The sequence below is a fragment of the Cuculus canorus genome, chromosome 26 (genome assembly GCF_017976375.1).
Source record: "Cuculus canorus isolate bCucCan1 chromosome 26, bCucCan1.pri, whole genome shotgun sequence".
Lineage (NCBI taxonomy): Eukaryota > Metazoa > Chordata > Aves > Cuculiformes > Cuculidae > Cuculus > Cuculus canorus.
In genome coordinates, this window is record NC_071426.1 from 3,199,570 (window position 1) to 3,219,265 (window position 19,696).

General features: G+C 42.4%; 1 protein-coding gene across 2 annotated transcripts in view; it reads right to left on the bottom strand.

Annotated features, from left to right (window-relative positions):
* Positions 1-19,696, bottom strand: part of EBF2 (EBF transcription factor 2) — a 157,448-nt gene that overhangs the window by 41,762 nt on the left and 95,990 nt on the right. For both annotated transcript variants that reach the window (XM_054089002.1, XM_054089001.1), the window contains exon 7: positions 4,769-4,850. In XM_054089002.1, coding sequence (XP_053944977.1) covers positions 4,769-4,850 — 82 coding nt within the window. The remainder of the gene's footprint in view (positions 1-4,768; positions 4,851-19,696) is intronic.

Consider the following 19,696-nt stretch of genomic DNA (forward strand, 5'->3'; position numbering starts at 1 on the left):
ATTGCCCCTCGTTCTATCCCCACAAGCCTTTGTGAACAGTCCCTCTCCAGCTTTTTTGCAGCCCCTTCAGGTACTTGAAGGTCACTCTAAGGTCTCCTCAGAGCCTTCTCTTCTCCAGGCTGAACAACCCCAACTCTCTCAGCCTGTCCTCTTATCGGAGGTCCTCCAGCCCTTGGATCATCTTTGTAGCCTCCTCTGGACCCGTTCCAACAGCTCCATCTCCTTCTTATATTGAGGATTCCAGAACTGGACACAGCCCTCTGGATGAGGTCTCCCAAGAGAGGAACAGAGGGGCACAATTCCCTCCCTCCCTGCTGGCCACACTGCTTTGGATGCAGCCCAGGACATGGTTGGTTTCTGTGCTGTGAGAGCTTGTTGCCCACTTATGTTGAGCTTCTCATCCCCCAGCACTCCAAGTCCTTCTCCTCAGAGCAGCTCTTCATCACATCATCCTGTCCTGAAAGTGGGGATTGCCCCAGCCCAGGTGTAGGACCTTGCATTTGGCCTTGTTGACCCTCATGAGGTTCTCCAGCCCCACTTCTCCAGCCTGTCCAGGTCCCTCTGGATGACATCCCATCCTTAAATGCATGGAAATGTTTGAAAAAGGAGGGCCTGAATAACAAGGGCTGTACAAATTATTCAGAGTAACAACGAAGTTTTTAGATTTTGTAGAGTAAAACATAATGATTTAAATAATAAAATACATAAAAGTATCCTACCGCACGCTGTTATTTAACCCTGTTTTTCCTTTGCTTACATGTTCCAGCGCTGGTAGGACTACTGCCCTTTCAAGCCTAATAAACAATTCTGCTCATTAGTTACTTTGCCTGATGTAAATCTTAGTAATGAAAATGAACATATTTGGAGTGTGCAAGCACACTGGGAATGTTTTGTTTGGAGTCATCTGCCTTTTTGTCCCCACGTCTGACTTCAAGGGGAGCTGACAGTGCTCAACAAGCAGCAGGCAAAAAAGTGTTTGCCTAAATTTAAAAGAAGAAAACACAAAACAAACTAAAATCAACCAAAAAAAAAATAAAAAGAGGATGCGGAAGACAGACAGAGGATTATTCATCTTCACTTTCATTACCTTCAGGGAAGTCGTGCTTCTGCCCTTACAAATAACGAGGCAGACAGAAAACAAGCTGCCTTTGCTTATCTTTACTGTTCACCATGGTTAATTTCCTCTGGAACACAGAGCTTTTTTACTCCCAATGTGAGAAATTTTAGCTATTGAACTGCTTTTTGTGTCTTTTCTCATACATCCTGACCTCTGCAGCCCAGAACAAAGCTCACCAACCAATGCGTCCAGTTCTGAGCAAGCCTGAGTGAAGATCCTGCTCTCACTCAAAACCTCAAGCATTGAACAATTCGTCTCAAAGCGTTCGTTTTTGAAACAAAGTCTGGGCAATATTTTTGGTTTTGAGAAAAAACTAAGATAAACCTAGTGGTTTTGCCTGATCTTGATTAATTTGGAGGTTTGAACTCAAATCTCGACATGAAGCTCACATGGTATGAACTCACACGGACTCCAAGTGCAAAAAGAGTTTAAGCAAGTTCTGCAAAACGGAACCAGAGAGTTTCACTTGGCTCTTCTTTTCCAGCTTGGCATGTTGGAAGGCAGAAAACCCAGAGGAAGATCCTATCCCAGCTCATTTTCTTCTCCAATAAACCGCTGGGTTTGGTACAAAGACTAAAATCATGGCCATAGTTTTTCATATGCCAGTTTGGATGAGGCTTTGAACACCCTGATCCAGTGGGAGGTGTTCCTGCCCATGGCAGGGGTGGAACCGGATGGGCTTTAAGGTTGCTTCCAACCCAAACCATTCTATGATGGGATGAAGGGATGAAGGCATTCCTCCAGCAACCACGTGGGTGCTGTAAGACTCATCTCCGTTTCCCTGTTCAATGCTTCACTGGAAATTTGAATCCATTTAGGCTCTATAACATCACCATTTTGGGTGTGGAGCTACAGAGGTGAAACAAAGAATAAAGCTGACAGTAGAGAAAGCTTTCTGCCAAAAAAATTAGATCCTAAATCCTCCTGCAGTTCAGCACCTGATGGAAATCTAGGATTTGAGTTTCATTCGCTAGAGCGAAGGGGCAGCTGGCATGGGATTGAAATCCAATCTGGATTTCTTCTGTCTTCACGTGTGGTTGGACGCAGAGTTTATATTTTGGCTGTTACCGTTATTTGCAGTATGGCAGTGCCTCAAATCCCCAGGCGCTAATCAGGATACCCTGGTGCAAGATTCCTTACAACCTCATAACAACACGACTCTTTTTCTGTTTATGTACTTTACAATTGCATTCTAAAATCATAGAATCATAGTTTGGGTTGGAAGAGACCTTAAAGCCCATCCAGTTCCACTCCCCCTGCCATGGGCAGGGACACCTCCCACGGGATCAGGTAACTCCAAGCCCCATCCAACCTGGCCTTGAGCACCTCCAGGAATGGAGCAGCCACCGCTTCCCTGGGTGACCTGTCCCAGGGCCTCAACACTGTCATCATGAAGAAATTCCTCCTTCTGTCCAGTTTAAATCTGTCCCTCTCCAGTTTATCCCCATTGCCCCTCGTCCTATCACTCCAAGCCTTTGTGAACATTCCCTCCCCGGATTTCTTGTAGCCCCTTCAGGTACTGGAAGGTCTCTTTTCTCATATCAGGTATTCTAGCTGGCTCCAAGACCTATCAAGGTCTATTTACCATTCTACACATTGAATTTTCCTTTACTCTTGGAGTTTTTTGCATTCTTGGCAGATAATATCTAATTGGTGCTTTTCCTTTATGGGAATTGCCACTTGAAAAAAAAAAAAGAAAATCTATGTACATTTCCTAACAATCTGCACTACTTTTTTGTCATGTCTTAGCATTTTGAAAAACACAGAATGAAGTCACTGCAGTCTCTCAAAAAAAAATAAAGTTGGACAGAAATTCTTCTTTAATTTTTTTTCTGCTCTAAAATAAAAAATTTAATAACCCTTTTGTACTTTTTGTCTTCATTAATTTAAAAGTTTTGAAGCTTTTGTTTTGCAATATTTCTCTTAAAAACTGAACTTTTGGTCTCGTGGGATAAAACTATACATTGTGTGAATTGTTTCATTGCTAGTAAAAGTTAAAAATAGAAAAAAATCCACTTGTCTGTGAAAACATGTTTTGGTAGAAAGTTTTCAACCACTCTGTAAACACGTAAAGAGATATAATTGCATTTATGGATGAGGAAACTGATACAGATGCCCAAACAACGGAACATGAGTTGCCAAAACCAAGGATGTCACCTTCCCACAAGTGGGTCTACAGGAAAATCACACATCTCCCAGCAAACTAAAATCTTTATAGCAAGGATGGCACACAGTGGTAGTACAATTATAATAATAAGGATAGTCTGGATATTGATCTGCGGATCTCGAAGGCTCTGGTTGGCAAAGCACACATGCGTTTTCTTAAACACCTTCATGGATCAAGACCATAAAGTTTTATCAAGGCGAGGAAGCTCGTTTGAAGTGGAAAGATATAATGAAAGAAAGGAAGACCAGATCATGAAAGAGTCATAGAATCGTTAAATGGTTTGGGTTGGAAGGGACCTCAAAGCCCATCCAGTTCCACCCCCTGCCATGGGCAGGGACACCTCCCACTGGATCAGGGGCTCCGAGCTCCATCCAACCTGGCCTGGAACACCTCCAGGGATGGGGCAGCCACCACTGCTCTGGGAAACCTGGGCCAGGGCCTCTCCACCCTCATCGTGAATAATTTCTTCCTAACGTCTAGTCTAAATCTTCCCCCCTCCAGTTATAAGCTATCAAAAAGGTCATGGAATCACAGAATGTCCTCGGTTGGAAGGGACCCACAAGGACCAAATCTACAGTACAATCCAACCACCAGATTTTCCACCCTGTATCGCTGTCGCTGGACCACGCTGGCTCACTCAATCCCATGAGAGTCACTGTAGCATCACTCTTCTCCAGCGTTCTCTGCTGTGGCACCTTTCACACCACACAGAGAGGTGACACCGCATCCAGCACAGAAAGATTTGAGCGTTCATTTTTGTAAGGGCTAAGTGACAGGTCAAACATTTATTAAACCGAGTTGCTTAAAAGGCTGGGGGATGAAAGACGGGGGACTGCATCTGCCTTTCTCTTCGCCACTGACACACTTCACCTCCTTCTGTGTTTTTATTAGCTGGTATTCACAATACATCAGCGACAGCTATGATGAAACTGGGGGCAGATTTCACTGCAAAGCAGCTGGGTCATCGTCCCATGGGCCTTGTTGCTTTGCTGCGCGAGAGCTTAAAGTGACCATCACTATTTTGGCTTCTTTTTTTTTTTGGTAAAGAAGCTGCGAGGGAGGACATGAGAGAGTTAAAAGGCAAAAAAGATGGGAAGAGATAGGGAGCAGAGGGAAATGAGGAGACTGCTTGTGTACCACGTACAGAGCTACTTTGAAAGATTCCGAGGCATCTAAGTATCACAAACACGATCCCTGCTGTGGGCAGCTGTATGTGCGAGTGCTTTGCCCGAGGGTGTCAAATCAAATATCCACTGCTGGTTGGTACCGTACAGCACTTCCCCTTGGGGATTCAGAGTGGGAAAAGAGGAAAAAAACAGGGGGAAAAGGGTTTAAACACAACAAATAGTGAAAAACTTTAGCAATATCTGATACTGCTTATCATACACTGTCATCATATTTATTATGAACGAGGTAGGAGAGAGGAAAGAGGGAATGGAAAAGGAAAAGAAGAAAAAAGCAGACAAGTTAAAGCTCAGCCTTACCTGGAACCGCCTCATATCTCTTGGGTTTCCTGCTGTTTTCAAACAATTCTGATTGCACTTGAGAAAAAATTTGAGGAAGAATCTGGAAAGATAAAGAACCAGGTCACTTCTATGAGCCGTAACAAAACATGCGTTGTTACATTCTGTTTTAAAATACAGATCATAGTCATTGACATGACGGCGTTTCAGTGGAGCAGGACTGTAAGAATTTACTGAACCAGAAACAAAACAAACAAACCCAAACCCTAACAAATTGAAGTTTGAAAAGAATCAGGTAAATACAACCAACGTGACCGTAATCCCCTCCAAGTGGGGCTGCTAGCTGTATAGGTTAACCTAGCTACTCCTATTTCTGCCCGTTTCCTCCCCGTATGTTTGACCACACCATTTTCAGCCTCTTTCTTTATCTCCCTCTTGCACACAAGGTCTTTCTTCCGCTGTCTGAAGGGATTTGCCGTGAAACAATATAGGAGGAGAAGGTTATTGTACCAACTACCAACACTGACAGGGCAACTCTGCGGCAGATAAGCCTCAAAACTACTCAGAACATATTCAAAACCACGACTCCTGGAAGAAGCCGGTGAGATTTCATCCCGATGATGTTTTCCATGCGGAGGATTTCAGTACCTAAAGCAGAACTGCCAGGACTCGGGATTATAATCTCATACCGATTTGGAGGGAGGATAAAAACCCAACCTGAAGGAATACATGACAGCTCATGCTGTCTGAGCAGATAAACCCATTAACACGGTACAAAGTTCTCGTGCCAATTATTTTTGCCCTGTCACACATGCCTATGTCTACGCGTTATTGTTCTGTAGAGTTTAGCTTGTCACGTACACGAGTTTAACAGTCAGCTCGGTTGCCTCACCCAACTCTATCCACATTTTACAGTTCATAAATACCAGGCAGGTGGGTTGTTCTAAGCTTCTCCACAAAATATTGTGTCTAATCCAAGGAGGGAAGGATTCATCCCTTTGTTACTTGACTCGTCTGTTTAAATTCGTGACTTTCGGAGGTAAAGAAACTCCATGAAAAATCACAGTTGTTGGATTAAAAACCAAACAACGCCTTCAAAATTCAGGCAGAAGAAGCAAGAACATTTTTTGGTTTCCCTTATCACAAGTGAAAATATTTTCTGCAATTGTTTTTCTTTCCATTCGTTGGACAAAATGGGTTTAAGTGTAATAATTAGAACTAAATAAAAAAACGGGGGCTTTAGGATGGATTTAGAAGGAAAAAAAAGATGTGGATATAAAAAAAATAAAGAGTTGAAGAATTGATTTAGAATACAAAGAAGAATTTATTTATTTATTTCTCTTGCTGAGTGCTTTCCTTAAAAAAAAAAGCGGCTTTTGCAGTAAGTTAAAGTCCCAGGTGAGCCAGGCCTATTTCCCTTTCTGTTACTATGACAACGATTTTTTACCGCAGTCCCTAAGTCCCTTCAGAACTCACACATTCATGCCTTGAATTAGAACTTTAAAGGAGAAAGATGTATATTTCCCAAGGTTTACCAACAACCACCACCAAAATAGTCCTAATGCAAGACAATAAAGCAGAAATCCGCTCTCCCTCGTTATCTCCGCTCCCTTCGCATCGCCTTCGCCGTGGTGTTTCTCTTCCATCTGCCCCAAACATACAAAGAAATATCACAGGATCTGATCCATTTATGTGCGGCTCGAACAAACAAACCCCTTTGAAAACCTCATGGCAACTGAACCCACGAAAAAGAGACCCAGATAATGTCATATAAAATGACTCTCACAAAATACCTCCTTTTTTAAATGTAAATGTTCCTTTTTTCCCCCCCTTAAATCTCACACAAACAAGCGATACCTAAAATATTTATTGCCTCTGTGTGGGTTTTCATTATTATTTTGCTCTCCTTCCTTCTCATTTACGACTCGGAGAGGACGAGTTCTTCCCATTGCATAGATTCAGGGGAGAATAGAGTATCCTGCATCCCGGTTCCGCGGGAGAGATGGGTCGAGCTCGGCTGTCAAAGGGCAACTTCTGTCAGCAAAGCCCCCCCGTCACCTCCTTATACCCTCAACTAAAAATCCTCCCCAACTTCTCGCCTCAGGAGCGGCACAGAGAGAATATTTTCTATCAAATAAATCTTATTGACTCCTTACGCCAAAACCTGCGACCTCTTTATTCGAATGATTCTGGAAGCAAGATTTTATCGGTAAGAATGTTTTCAGAAGGAAAAATGCACGTTTAAAGATTCACAGGAGAGTTTGAGGCAGAGGTGTTACTCACAAACACTTCTTTTTATCCTGCCCTTCTCTTATAGAGACAAAAACTTATTTGCAGATCCATAAACTGCTGAGCTAGAGAAGGAAAAACTGCAGAACGTAAACAAACTGTGGATTGCAAACGAGGCAAACCACTTTTTAGATGAAAATCAGATTGTTTTGGAGGATAACTGCAAATAAAAAGCCACAAGAAGTTACTTTGAAGGAAAAAAAGAAAAGAGCAAATTTATCGATCTGAGCAAATTTATCAAATTCATGTATTTCATTTTTTTTAAATGCTTTGCAGCCCTGTTAATCAAGATGAGAAAAATGCTCGGCACGAACTCGCAACGAAGCAAATCAGAGCAAAGAGAGGTATCCGTTAGAGAAGTCGCTGTGTCAGCTGAGTCGACTTTGGGAAGAGCTCAGACACTGCGGTTCTGCCTTACACAAAACCCCAAAAGGCAGGTACTAAAGGTAAAAAAGGAGTATCCATGGCTTAAACGCTGCGTGGCTACAAACGAAATTCATTATTTCTGCTAAATATCTCCAGAAATTTGGGTTCAGGTCCCCAGCAGCACAAATCAGCAGCATAAATACGTGAAAATTAACTTGGATTTCAGTTTAAACTGAGTTCATCCCTACCAATGGATGTTTTGTCCATTGAAAATATATAGGAAACAAAACTCTCCTTCTCTCCTGGCCGTCTGCCTTTTACCAGAGCATTCCGAGTGTATTTTTTTATCTTTCCTTTAACTGAACCACGTCTCTCTCTCTCTCCTTTCAGATCTTCTCCGGTCAAATTTTAGCTGCAATTGGGCATCTGCATGAAGTAGTGGGTAGGTTGGTGTATATATACAATTATTTTTTAAGTCGTCACAACTGGGAAAAGTATTAATATTTATTGCAGCATTAGAATTAAAATGACTTGGGGGGTGCAAAGAGAAGGGAAGGGTTAGTACTAAGTGAAGCTGATTTAAGGGTAACAGGAGAATTGCAGAAAAGCTTTATTAAGTTTTTTAAATGAGAACCTTTAGCCATTTTTTTGCCTTAACCTACATTAAAAAAAAAGACAAAAAGAAATTGAAAAAAATATCTCATTTTCATGTTTCTTAGACGGTCTTTGTTCCTTCCTCAGGACAGCGTTAGCTGGGAGTTCAACAGATAACTCCGATTCCAGTCAAGCAGAGATAATACAGCCCAGTCATCTCGCAGATCAACATCTGAGGGCACTGAGGGAAATCCTAAATACTTTTGAATGACTACCACTAAAAATTCTGGCATTCCTAGAGAAAACCTGATTAACTTAACGCATGGACATAAAATTAAGGTGTAACTAGAGACATATCCCCTTTTCCTTATTTCTCTCATATAGCCAAGCTTTCTACCTACACTCGCAGAGGTCTCCAAAATGCTGTCTTAAATACAGCTCCCTTTTGTGGGATTTAGAGAGAGCTATTTATCCTCAACGTAAGAAGGATATGGAACTATTGGAAGGAGATGGAGCTGTTGGAACAGGTCCAGAGCAGGCTACAAAGATGATCCAAGGGCTGGAGCACCTCCCATATGAGGACAGGCTGAGAGAGTTGGGGTTGTTCAGCCTGGAGAAGAGAAGGCTCCAAGGAGACCTTATAGCGACCTTCCAGTATCTGAAGGGGCTACAAGAAAGCTGCAGAGGGGCTGTTCACAAAGGCTTGGAGTGATAGGATGAGGGGCAATGGGGATAAACTGGAGAGGGGCAGATTTAGACTGGACATAAAGAGGAATTTCTTCACGGTGAGAGTGGTGAGGGACTGGCCCAGGTTGCCCAGGGAAGCTGTGGCTGCCCCATCTCCGGAGGTGTTCAAGGCCAGGTTGGATGGGCCTTGGGCAGCCTGATCCAGTGGGAGGTGTCCCTGCCCATGGCAGGGGAGTTAGAACTGGATGATCTTTGATATCCCTTCCAACCCAAACTATTCTATGATTTTATTTCAAAAGTTACTGCTCCTTCTACTGGGAGTTACCATCATGCCAAGGAGTTGGGTCGATGAATCATTTAAGTGCCCCTTTTTCACTTCAGTACAGAGGCAGCTGGGTTATCTCAACTATTTGTCAGCAATGCTATGAGCTATCTGACTTGGTGGGAATGCAGGTTGGTTGTGCTCATACAATCCAGAAAGCGGTTGAGAGGTGGCAAAACAAATCCCCCTACAGAGACTGTCAGTGGACAGTGAAAGTTGGGCAAAGTAAGGTGTGGGGCTTGATGATCCCAAAGGTTTTTTTTCCAACCTAATGATGCTGTGAATGAAATCATGAAATCATAGAATGATTTGGGTTGGAGAGGACCTTAAAGCCCAACCAGTTCCAACCCCTCTGCCTCAGGCAGGGACACTTCCCACTGGGTCACGTTGCTCAACGCCCCATCCAACCTGTCTTGAAGCTATGAGAAACCTGATAGTGAGAAAACCCCGTCTTGATTGAGTCACTATAGAATTTGGATTCATAGCCTCAGCCACTTTTTGAGTGTGAGAACAATGCCTACCAGCTAGTACGATGGTGCTCTTCAGGAAATCTTATGATGCTACAACCTAAAAGACGTGGTAGCATTTTACTTAAACAATTCAAGTGCTTCCAAAAAGTCACAAAGTTAACAATGAAAAAGCCAGAAGCTCTTATTGTGAATATCCTTGCTCCAGCTCAACAATATAAGGATTAAATATACTATGAAGTGCAAAGCCATCATTACAGTGAAGGTCTGATTCCAGCTCCATCACAGCTAGGAAATTCTCAGCTCGGGGTCTTGACTCACCCGTGTGAGTCTTGGCATTGCAAACTCTGAGATAAGTGTGATGAGTAACCCTACCCGATGCCCCAACACAACAAAGTAGAAGGCTTCACTTGAAATTTCTTCCTTTCAAAGGGACTAGGTCAGATTCTGCACGTAAATTTGAAGGTCGGTATTTCAAATCAATTAATTGCATTTATTTGACATCATCATCTTGATTTTAATGAATTTCACAGTAGAAGACTCCTTTATAATCTGAATATTTATCTCTGGAGTAATTTCGTTCCCTTATGTTACTGTGTATTATTAGGGATGTGATTTCCTACTCTTTTCCTGCAGTTATAGTCAAAGTGGGATCAGGCTTTGCACAAAGGCATTCTAAATGAACATACACCTTATATTGTGAGAGAAAACGAATGAGGTTATTATAATAATCCAGAGTATTTATGTGATATCCACAAACAGCAGCTAATTAATCTTCCCCAAACTCCCATGCATAAAGTGCGAACCCAGTTTCACAAATGTGAAAGCCAACATGTGTAGGTCAGGAGACTTCTTTGGGTTTGTCAGAGATTTACTGTGAAATGAGGGAACAGGAGTGAAATAACACAAGGTTCCAAGCCTAGGCCAGGAGAAGAGCCAGGTTGTCCAGAGTGGTGGTGGCTGCCCCAACCCTGGAGGGGTTCAAGGCCAGGTTGGATGGGGCTTGGAGCCCCTGATCCAGTGGGAGGTATCCCTGCCCATGGCAGGGGGTTAGAACTTGGATAGGCTTTGAGGTCCCTTCCAACCCAAACCATTCTATCACTTTTCTCCAGCTCCACAACTTCAGTGTGCACAAAATGACCAGACTGGAAGAGAACTCCTCAACCTCATATGTGAGATGAGATAAATGTATGCAAACCTAAGGGAGACGGAGTAAGTGATCCTTTGAGGTCATAAATGTCTATTATGTTTACTCTTCCACCTATAGTTTCGGCCACATACAGCCCTTTACGTTGCCATTACATCCTTCTCCTCATCTCACCTGTCTCTCAGCTTTGAGGCACTGATCCTCACACTTTTTATACCAACTTTTTGCTGTGCTCTACATTTCTTTTCCAACTATGAAATAGATGCTTGCCAAGGTAAAGTCTGCTCCTGCAGAGGTATAAAGAGAATGGCTCAGGAGTAACGGCAAAAGTGATGCTGGCTTCAAGATGTGAAGCTTTTGTGGGGTTTGCATTATTAAATCGAGGTTGTTTGGACCAGAATCTACAGGACACAAAGATCCTTTGCACTGAGGAAAGTCTAGATCAGAAGTTTTCTGTTTAGGCTCATCTTTATTATTAAATTAATATTTAATCCATCAAAACCAGCATCCTTATTCCAAGATGCTCACAATGCAAAGCACATGAAGACGTGCAGATCAGATAAGTGTAATAGAGAACAGGTGGAATTAGTGCTTTTATTTTAAAAGAAAGAAAAGCTCTAAAAGGACTTTAAAATGCCACAAGGCATTGTCTCCCTCAGATAAACTGGAAACATCAGATAATTTTAAATATCAAAACAATTTTGTTTTCCAAGGTTAACAGTCCAAAGCCATTTACCAACAACTACCGTTTAACATCCTGCTTGCTCTCTCCCACACAAAGTCAATTGCTCTGATTTAGAATTCAAGTTTAAAGGTTGAGATTTGCTGTAGGACCGTTATTTCAGGTCTCTTTTTCTACTCCTATTATTCAAACCTGAAAAACCACCTGGAAACACAATTGGAAGGCAGAAGACTTAGCACTAAGTGTCTGATTTGTACCGCCTCTGGTCTCTCGCAACAGCAAGCTCAAAAAGATGATAGTAGAGATGGATGTGAAACTGGGTTAAACCAGGTTAGTGATTCCGCTAGAGGTTGGCCAACAGATCAGACTACCTTAAAAGCCAACCTTAAAATTACAGGATGGCAATAGCAAACTTAAAACTGCTTCTAATTATGATCTATACATCATGCCGAGAGGTTCTATTCACACTTGGGTATGCAACACTCCATGCAACGTGTTAAGGGAGATGGAATCTTGTGTTTCACATGCACCGAGAGTCAACATTGCACCCAACCATTCCATGATTCCAGTTCATGTCTGATACCCAGGCTCATACCTTAACTAAAGAACAATTCCTCTTCAAATATTCCATCTCTCTGCTGCCTAGAATACTGTATTTCTCTCTGCCTTTTTTTTTTTAAGATCTGTTTCCAAACTAATAGTAACTGAACGTAAACCTGCAATATGTCATCCAAACCCAAAACATGTCAAGTAAACTTGATATGTATATTCTGTACTATTTCCACTTTCTGCACCATTTTCAACCCTAAAGTAGGTTCTTTTCCCATCTTTCTCAGCAGCAGGCATACTCATCCACAACTGCTATTCACACTCATTTGGCAAACTCTCATTCTCTCTTGCAAAATGATACCATTTTCAAGAACCAAGGGATGGGGAATAGCACATTGCTGGTTACAGAGACAGTCATTTTTCAGTGCTGAATGTAGTTATTTGGCATGGCCACATTTGCTAGGAAAAAAAAATCTCCAAGGAAAACCTCCTTGTTTGTGCACTCTGATGAAAACCTGACACCATTAATGAAAATAATAATTGAACTCTATGGGTTCGAATTGAAAATGAAACACAACACTAACAACGTGTTTGTAATTGCAATTGTTCTCTAAAAAGTCTTTGGAGGACTCTTTGCAATCTGAGCCGTTTCCCTTTCCCTTTGGGTTTTCCTCCTTCCTCCCACACCAAAACTTTCCAGTAACTTAGGAGACAATGGCTAAAAGCTTATTTATACTGTAAGATCCATATTATTCATGCCATTTGGCACACGACCAAACGCCATAGCATAATCAAAAGTCAATAGGCAGGGAGGTAATAGAGTAGAGGATTGGGCTGACGGGCTGTTGAAAGGGACGTTCAGATAATATTCCCTGGTTTATTACAGTATCTACAGGCTCCAACTGCGCTGGGCATTGCACAGCCACGTCGTGAAATTGTTGTTGGAGAGAAGATACACAAAGGACAGGAGGAAAGAAAGGCTTTTATACTCATTTCACTGATGGGCAAGTCAAGGCACCTAGAAATTAAGTGACTTACCCCACAGCACAGATAAAGTTGCTCTTCCAGCCAAGAACTAGATAACATTCTGGCAAGTCCAGGTCCTTTTCAGTAGTGATGAAAGTTCATAAAGCTCATTGCCTCAGAACATAACATGCAGCAGGATCTGAAACCTTACAGCCACCTTCCAGTATGGAAAGAGGTCTGCAGGAAAGCTGGGGAGGAGCACTTGATTAGAGAATGAAGAGATCAGATGAGGAGTAATTGTTTTCAGCTGAAAGAGGGGAGATTGAGATGAGCTCTTAGGAAAAAAAATTTCCTTGTGAAGGTGGGGAGGCTCTGGCCCAGTAGTGGCTGCTCCATCCCTGGAGGTGTTCCAGGCCAGGTTGGATGGGGCTTGGAGCAACTGGATCCAGTGGGAGGTGTTCCAGGGGGTGGAACTGGATGGGCTTTATGGTCCCTTCCAACCCAAACCATTCCATAATTCTATGATTTTGAAAGCGTGGCCTAATTCTTTGTCAATACACTTGTGTCGGCCTCAGCAGTGCACGCGTGGTTTGGTGCTGGACTGAATCATACAAACACAAGCCCGATGAGGGTCTGCAACGCTGGTTCTATCTATTCATTCTTTGACGTCACTTTGCTCTTACTGCTCCATACAGGTGCAAATTTAACTCAAGTTAAACCCTACGGACCCCAGAAAAGGCTCACGTAGATGTTAAATGAGCACAGAATCTGATCCTCATTTTTTCCATCCTAGGGAAACCTTCATCTTTTGACTCTTCCATCCTCTTAACCCATCGCTCTCGGAAAACGTCTGTCTGTTGAGCCATGCTAGGCTGAACAGTGATCACCAATTACCCCGATAGCCTTTTCGCTGCTGATGGGTCTGCTGGTTTTTACTATTCCTGCCAGATGGCCGAGGCCAGCACATCAAAACTCTCTACCCTGCAGTTAACGCAGGACTTGGTAATAACTTTGCGATGACTCCAAGAGCTCAGAAAGTTGCATTGATGCGAATGTTCGAGACGGAGCCAAGGTTAGGCACCTATTTTACACCTGCCAGAGTGGATATTGCTCAGCTGAAAGCTCTCACTCATTTATGAGGCGCGAGGATTGCCTGTCCCTAAACTGGTTTTTGTAGAGAATAAACATGCATTCGCTTGCTAAAGAGGCGAATTTACATCCCAGCAACTTGGGTCCAGGCGCGTTTTTGCCTCCGCCCTTTCCTGAGGTCTGTTCAGTTGGTGGATTTGCACCTATTGTACTGCTGGGTCTACTCACAGATGACCTTGAATCGGAACATTGGTGTAACATTATATTCCTATGACAGATTTATAGATTGGCAGATAAGGGTGCATTCAGCGCATTCCTTCCCTAAGACAGGACAGCATCCAATGTTTGTTAGCATCATTAAACTAAAACTGACTTTTCACCTGCTCCCATACCATATGCAGCTGCAAATTTTTAAATTAAACTATGAAGCCATGCATAAATTTACATATATTACAGACTAGCCTCTCCATTTAACATGCAAATGTACTCCAATGTTTCAGAACACCTTCTGTCGCTAATTAATTTGCTGAATTATAATTAGACTAATCCTGCATAATTAATAAGCACAGATTTTTTTTTAATTTCTAAGCAGCTTGATGAGATCATTCACTTCCTTCTATAAACTGCTAAGTAACTGTTAAAAAAAATCTGGAAAGAACATATGTGAAAAGGTATGTTTGATGTCGCATACAAATTCAAACTAGCGGGCAAGCTTCAAGAAAGTCAAGATTAATATAGGTATATGGTTGAAGCAACGAGAGCGTCGGTGCATCATTTTCAGGGGCGAGGACCAAGATTTGCTGTGTCTATTTTATTCCTTTCGCTTTTACCCATCGGACTTTCCAAGATCACAGACTGAGACAGAAAAGGATTACAGACCCGTCTGTAGTAGTAGGAGACGTTATGATATTAACACACCGTTGTATATCAAAACACTCTCCCGGAACATGCTGAGTGTGGATAAGCTCCTTTGATGGTATTTGGAATTGTTTTCATTTCGGCTGCCAAAAACAACGGAGATCATTCTAGGGAAACAATTAAGTGCTATTAGCACTGGATTCATTCTCTAATGATTAAAATGAAGGGTCTTGCTTTCATGTTGAAGAGCTTGGGTTCAGAGAAATATGCATGCCAATAGGGTTTTAAAATGCGTGTTACGGGGAGTCTACGAAGCAACCCTTGAACCTCAACCAGCCAAGTCCTAAGAACCCATCCAGCGATTTAATCGTGCGGAGAAAGAAAGACTACCCTAAATACCATATTTTGCAAATACAATAATATGAGTGCATTATATTTATCAACATAAACACACATTACCTGTAATCTCATTTACTAATTACTGTATTTATTTGTATAGTATTTGATGTGTATTTCAGCTCTACTGCTAACAACCTGGTTTTGTCTTCACGTCAATCTTTCTCAAATCCAGCAGTCACCACCATCGATGGGGCTCTGTTTCAATTGCGAGTACGTAAAATCTGAAGCAAAACCTCACAGTTCAACGCAAACAAAGGAAGCAAGAAGAAAAAAAAAATGAATTCCTATGCTAGGAGTCTGCTGAACCACTCAAAGCCTTCAAGAGTGGCTTGTCTGCTACAAACGATACACATAAAATACTTATCAGACACTTCTGCCTGAAGACTCTGTTGGCTTTTTATTAATTTGGACAAGGTCTCTTCTTCAAATCAATATCTCTTTTAAATTGACTTGGGCTTTGCATATCCATGCAGAACGGAAAGCATAAAAGGGACCCAGTTGACACAGGGCAAGTTCTTGGCACTGGGTGCAAGCCAAGCCACATTCTACTATTTAATACTGGATTGTCAATGGGAAAAATCACTTTTTTTGTTGTATTATATAAAAGCAAAATAACTTTTTTTTTCCCAAAGGAAGACTGGAAACCATTTTGCTGTGTTTTAACTCATTGTAGATCGCCTCGAAAAACTAGGTGTCTGTTAACAGCACGTGTTTAACCAAGATCTTTCCTTAGGAGAAGAAACACTATCTTGAAATTAAAAACACAGAAGAATGACACACTTGGAATCTCAGAAACTCACGAAGCACAGCAATACCATGAGATCTATTTATTGTGGCAGATTAAGATGGGACTAAAGGACTCCAAACATGGAATAACTTCACTTATGGTTCTCTGTTACATATTTATTATTTATTATATATTTAGACTGGACATAAAGAGGAATTTCTTCACGATGAGAGTGGTGAGGGACTGGAATAGGTTGCCTGGGGAAGTGGTGGCTGCCCCATCCCTGGAGGTGTTCAAGGCCAGGTTGGATGGGCCTTGGACAGCCTGATCCAGTGGGAGGTGTCCCTGCCCATGGCAGGCGGATTGGAACTGGATGGGCTTTAAGGTCCCTTCCAACCCAAACTATTCTATGTTCATAGACAGCTCCAATGTATGTTGTTTTCCTAACACTGAACATGTCACCAGCTGACACGGGAAGCTAAAGAGAAACCAAATAAGTCATATAAGCAGAAAACATCTTTCTGCCTCTCCATCTCTTATCTTCCCCAGCAGAAAAAAAAAGAAGTAATAAGTTAAAAAAAAACACCCAACCAGGATTAAGCCTATATTTTTCACTTCTCATTTCTGCCTGCCTTTCGTTTTATTCCGTGGATGAATTGGCCCAAAGATATATAGGTCACATGGCTGAGGCAGAAATAGAATCTGTATCTCCAGAGCCACAGCACATGAGCAAGTCACTGAAATTCTTTAAAGCTACTCTTGTTAAGATACTTCGCATCACAGCATATGGCCAAAATCAAGCGTCAGCATCCGTATCTTTTAGAAGATTTCTAATATCCAGGGCTTCCTACCATTCCCCAATTTTTTGACCATGGAATTTGCCGCAGCTGATAGGCTTTTGCAGTGCGTTATTGTTTCAACTCCTGAAAAAAGGCTGTGTGTTAGTGTGTGCACGTACGTAGAGACATAATTTTGCTTTAAAGAGAAAAAAAATCTGTAATCGGAGCACCACCTTTTTCTACGGTTTAGCAGAAATCAACTAATTTTCCCAATGAAAATTTAACATCGTAGACATATGCACTGTCTTGTATTTATGAGAAATATGAACATTTGTAGTGTGCAGTAAATCAATTAAAACATTTAAAGCTATTCCACCTTTCCCTTTCATTCCTCTGTTTACTAGCCTCCAAATTTAATTAACCTTTTCAGTACCCTTTGATGTAGTACGTCTGTGCCAGAGGCCAAAAGAGAAGCACCATTTTGGGGTAAGACCTCGTATCAAATGAGAGAATATTGGTGTGAACTTGCTTAATCGGCAATGGGTGAGCCTCAAATGAGACATCAGCTTAATTTGAAGCAACATCCCACAGTCAATATGCTTTTCAAGACCTTAATTTGGGGCTTCAGGGAATGGCAGTGGTGGGTGGTGGGCAGAACAAGGGCAAAGCCACTTTCCTCCACTTGAGTTGACCTTCAATGGGACTTGGCTTTGCCCGGTTTGACAACTCACTTATTTCAGTCCAACCCTAAGAAGCTGTGAAGATTATGAAGATACACACCAAGATAAGCTATGTTTTTTGTACACCCACTCTGAGGCCCTTTGGAAACAACACTGCACTAAGTCACCTTCCCCGAAGATGCACGTATCCAGAATCCAATGGGTCAAAACCATTCCCCTGGGCGCATGATTCAAAGCCATGACTGTTCACCCGCACTCAAGCTCAAAGCACAGGTTTCGTGCAAGAAGAGCCACTTGGTGCAACTGTACACGGCGCCAAGTCTCGGTGTTCAAAAAATAGCCTGGATTTTCATGAAATACATCGCAAAAGCGATGCTCCTTTAAAGTGTCTGAGATTGAGCACCTAGAAATCAAGACAAGGTAAATTCAAACACTTGGACAAACAGGCTGCTATAAACTCATGTCTGCAGCAAGTTATTTTGCCTCTGGCGAATACTTTATGCTACAGGAGAAATTGCTTCTCTTCACTCCATCCCTCCCTCTCTCGTACACGCACCCCAAGTTGACTGTGCAGTGATGTTAACAGGAGAGGAAAATTGCTTCCTGACCTTTCCAGTGATCAATTTACACCCTGAAGCATGAGATTGGTTTCATTTTAGTCTGTATATGTAATACCTATTCCCACACCACTTTAGACAATGCAAAACTCGCCGTTCACCTGAATGGGTGCACATGTTCAGGTCTGGTTTCAGCAGTGACCTCCTTCAAGACACTTATCTGGTACGCAAACTGCTCCTTCAGCACAACGATCGGAGCTTGGTGGTGAATGACAGAGTTTTGATCACTACAGCATTTCCATGTGTATGTTCGTAAAGTTGTTGTAGAGCTTTGTGTTCAGCTACACGGTCTTGCCCTCTGGCTACAACAAAACACATTCCTGGGGTTTCTGTGAGAGATCCTAAGTTAACGCTTCATAATTCCCACTCCTGACAGCAAATGAGGCCTGTAAAATATATCAGAGAGCAAATATCTGATTACTCAGCCTCTTCACGTGGCAGATACAGACCTGGCTTTGGACTGCATGCCCTTGAGGGGACAGGAGGCTGCAGGACATGGACAGTCTGGGAATAGGTCTTGATTGACCAAGCTTATCATGGAATCACAGAATGGTTTGAGCCAGAAGGGATAGGGCAGGGACACCTTCCGCTGGATCAGGTTGCTCAAAGCCCCATCCAACCTGACCTTCAACACCTCCAGGGATTGGGCAGCCACTGCTCTGGGCAACCGCTCCCTCACAGGAAAATATTTCTTCCTAAGATCTCACCTCAATCTCCCCTCTTTCAGCTGAAAACAGTTCCCCCTTATCCTGTCCCTGCATTCCCTGATCAAGAGCCCCTCCCCAGCTTTCCTGGAGCCTCTTTCCATACTGGAAGCTGCTCTAAGGTCTCCCTGGAGCCTTCTCTTCTCCAGGCTGAACAACCCCAACTTTCTATTCCTCCCTCGCCAGCTTCTGATCACACTACAGAACCTAATACCTTGCATAACCAACAGCTCCCTATACCCGACTGGAGTGGTCATTCTCACACTCTGTTGTTTGTACTTGGTTTTAATCTCATTAAGGTAAGATTTCTGCAGCGCTCCGCTTTGTGACTGGACTAATGAGCCTGTGTGAGGGCTCCAGCTGCTTCCAACAGCAGCAGCTATGATCTGCATTCTTCATCCACTTGCGATCCTAATATTCTTCCTTGATTTCTGGAGATCATCGAGGCAGATTCAACTTGATGCTTAAGTAGGTGTTGCAAAAGCCAGAGAGGAGATTCTTTCAAGAGCCTGGCAGTGTTAAGTCTGGATACAAACCCTATACTTAACAGACTTTGAAAGATTTCACAGGGAGAAAATCCAATCCACTTTATCTCTTGGAGGTGCACGACATATTTTTATGCATACGTACTAGATGTTTGATAGACTCCAACTGCAGGCACACACACATTCATGCAGAGCAGAGATTGTAAGCCAACAACAGTTGGCTTATTGATTGGAAAATATTCATGTTTGGATGCTTTAAATAACAAGGTATCATTCCAGATGCATCATCATAATGTACTCCCAACTGAAAAAGCTCTCTCTTGGCACTTCCCAACTTCAGGACTTGCTGCCCATATCTCTGGTGCCCCGAGAAGCTGATGCATGCAGTGAATTCTGAATTTGTTCCTTCTCAAGTTCTTACCGCAGTCATAATTTCTGGCAAAAAGTTTGCGAGTGCATGCAGCATTTGCTGAATGTTTTCTTCATTTATTTAATCCAGATGTTTGCGTTTTAAATAATTGAAAAGCTGCTATGGTAAATAG